Genomic DNA, 3,031 nt, shown 5'->3' on the forward strand with positions numbered 1-3,031 from the left:
TATATGGCTGGCGCCTTAGCCGGTTGAGCTACAGGCGCCGAGCCCACACCATCTATTTTTAATGCATTTTCAGTTGCATTGCAGCTTTCATTGCCCCTAAATAACACATTAGTGTGTTTATCATTAAGTAGAATTCAGTTTTTGTTTGTGATTTCTCTCTCTCTCTCTCTCTCTCTTTTTTTTTAAGAGACAGAGTCTCATTTTATTGCCTTTAGTAGAGTGCTGTGGAGTCAGAGCTCACAGCTTCTTCCAACTCCTGGGCTTAGGTGATTCTCTTACCCTCTTGCCTCAGCCTCCTGAATAGCTCAGACTACAGGCTCTCGCCACAATGCCTGGCTATTTTTTGTTGCAGTTTGGCCAGGGCTGAGTTTGAACCTGCCACCCTCGGTATATGGGGCCAGTGCCTACCCACTGAGCCACAGGTGCTGCCCACTCTCTCTCTCTCTTTTTTTTTCTTTTTGCAATTTTTGGGGTCTGCGTTTGAACCTGCCACCTCTGGTATATGGGGCCAGCGCTCTACTCCTTTGAGCCACAGGCACTACCCTTTTTTTTTTTAATGGAACATAAGATGACAACTTAACATTTTTTAAAATAATTGCTTATATTTTTCTAAATGATGACATAAGACAGAAGGCTATGGAAATTTTAAGGCAAATAATAAACTAATTTCAATAATGTCTTTCTCAGTAAATTAAAAGCCAAATTGCATGTAACTATTGCTTTATTTTGCTTCACACTAATTTTTGAAGAATTGGATATCTTCAGAAGCTATGTAAGAATTTTGAACAGATGAGTATAGAGTTAAAAATTATTTTGAAAAAACTGTGTAGACTTATTGTGGCTTTAGTGTTTAGTTGACTGCTAATTGGACATCAGCTGACTGTTTTTAATCAGCGATCTGTCATATATAATTTAAATGTGATTATGATTACAAAGTATTGAAAACTGTCTGCTAGGCAGAAATTCACTGAACCCTGAGCACAGTCATCTCATTTCCATTTGATTTCAAACATGTTCATTGCCTATGCTCACTCAAGCTGATCAATTTTAGTGGGAGAAGAATATAAATAGTTCATTTTTTAAAATTAGTAGATATTAATGTGTCCACCAAGACTGCTCTAATGCAGGAAACTGAACCACATCAGTGGACGTAACCAGGAGCCTGCTGCTCAGAAATGAATTTGTCATTCTCAACCTTTACGTCCACTTAGGAAGTGGTCTTACGCCTTCTGGTGTGGTTTGTTTGTAATTGGAGGCTCCCAGGTTCTTTCTCCTCTCTACGTGGGGAGCACAGAAATTTGAGCCTCTCTAACACGGCCAGCATTTAAATCTGGTAGAGGCCAATTTCTCTCCTCAGGTGTGCAGAGCCAGTGTGATAGGCATTGCTGAGCTCTGCTTGGGGCTTGCAGTGTCTGCTGTGCTGACCGCAGGGCTTTGTTAAAGGCCCTACCAGGATGTGGGAGTGGGGACCAGAAGTGCATTGTAAGAGACTTACTTAATGTCTTTTTACTAAAGCCTGTTTCAAAGGCCAGTCCTAATACCATTTATGTAGTTTTAGATAAGAGATAAGGTAACTGGAAAATGGCTTCTTAGAACAATACATATAAAACAATAAATACTTTGGTTTTGATTAGTTAAAATTTCATTTAATTAGAAAAGTATACTGTGGCTGGACATGGTGGCTCATGCTTGTGATCCTAATTCTCTGGAAGGCTGAGGCAGGAGGATCACTTGAGGTCAGAAGTTTGAGACCAACCTGAGCAAGACCGAGACCATGTCTCTACTAAAAATAGAAAAACTAGCCAGACGTGGTGGTGGGCGCCTGTAGTCCCAGCCACTCAGGAGACTGAGGCAGGAGAATCACTTGAGCCCAACAATCTGAGGTTGCTGTGCGCTATGATGATGCCACAGTACTATACCCTGGGTGACAGAGTGAGACTCTGTCTCAAAAGAAAGAAAATTACGCCAACTGTGTGTGAGTGAACCTCACGGTAAAGTCAGCTTTAAGTGATTTGACTTGACCTTACTTTTTACAGTTAGAATGTTTCCATTTAATATTTTTTTTCTCTCTCTCTTCTAATGAAGGACCTGGGAAGAGCCAACAGGCGGAAGCCCAAGGTAAGTGCACTGTGTCAGGCCCTGCTCCACCAGCCCTCTTTGTGGTTTTTCACCATCTAGTCACGTTGGGTCAGAGACTAGTAGATATCCTGGGCAATGCTTTGTGGCTTATAGTTGTCTTTTTCTGTTCCGATTTATACCAGCTTTTTTTTTCTTTTTAATCTTCTTTAGCCTCCAGCTCCTGAAGATCTTGCAGTAGTTTGTTTCACAAGTGGAACGACAGGTTAGTTTTGAAATAGAATTCTTTTATGCTTGTTATCTGGAAGTCTCCCCTACTCCATCCACTTTTTTTGGCTGACTTATTAGCGAACTATAGATGGAAAGAGAGCAGAAGAGATGGAAGTGGCTTAAATGCTGTCTTTCCTTGCTCTGGAAGATACTCTCAGAATCTGAAAGTGCCATGTATTTCCCCAGACATTTACTAAAGGTGACATTAGATTCACCCATCTTTCTAGGGAAAACCATATAGTGGCTCCCAGGAAGAAAATACCTGGTTTTTCTTCTCTTATTGCTACATGCACCTTCTAAAATTTGGCCATGTTAACAAAGATTGTTTCAGATACTTTTAAGATAAGTCACCGAAGGTTTGTAGGTTGCTTGGGAATTTAGTGTTACTCAATATTGGGCCAGTGTATCTAACAGCAGAGGTCTCTGAGGCCTTACTTACAAGGGCTTCCAGGATTCCTTCATTTATGGCTGTTTTAACTTGCTTCTGTTTCATGTGTGCTCCACAGGCAACCCCAAAGGAGCGATGATCACTCATCAAAATGTAGTGAGCGATTGTTCAGCATTTGTGAAAATGACAGAGGTAACTTTTTGGCATGTTGTCACCCTTCTTCATGTTCATTGGTTGATGTTAGACTTCGAGAATGAAAGTGATAAAGGCAGCACCAGTGAGTCAGGTCCATGCCGT

General features: G+C 41.1%; 1 protein-coding gene across 4 annotated transcripts in view; it reads left to right on the forward strand.

The window, feature by feature from the left end:
• The window catches only part of ACSL1 (acyl-CoA synthetase long chain family member 1), a 71,677-nt gene that overhangs the window by 52,163 nt on the left and 16,483 nt on the right, over window positions 1-3,031 (forward strand). For all 4 annotated transcript variants that reach the window (XM_023514877.1, XM_023514878.1, XM_003792781.3 and 1 more), the window contains exons 8-10: window positions 2,086-2,118; window positions 2,290-2,341; window positions 2,853-2,926. In XM_023514877.1, the coding sequence (XP_023370645.1) occupies window positions 2,086-2,118; window positions 2,290-2,341; window positions 2,853-2,926 (159 nt within the window). The remainder of the gene's footprint in view (window positions 1-2,085; window positions 2,119-2,289; window positions 2,342-2,852; window positions 2,927-3,031) is intronic.

The sequence above is a fragment of the Otolemur garnettii genome, unplaced genomic scaffold (genome assembly GCF_000181295.1).
Source record: "Otolemur garnettii isolate 467f Iridium unplaced genomic scaffold, OtoGar3 scaffold00061, whole genome shotgun sequence".
In the NCBI taxonomy this organism is placed as follows: domain Eukaryota; kingdom Metazoa; phylum Chordata; class Mammalia; order Primates; family Galagidae; genus Otolemur; species Otolemur garnettii.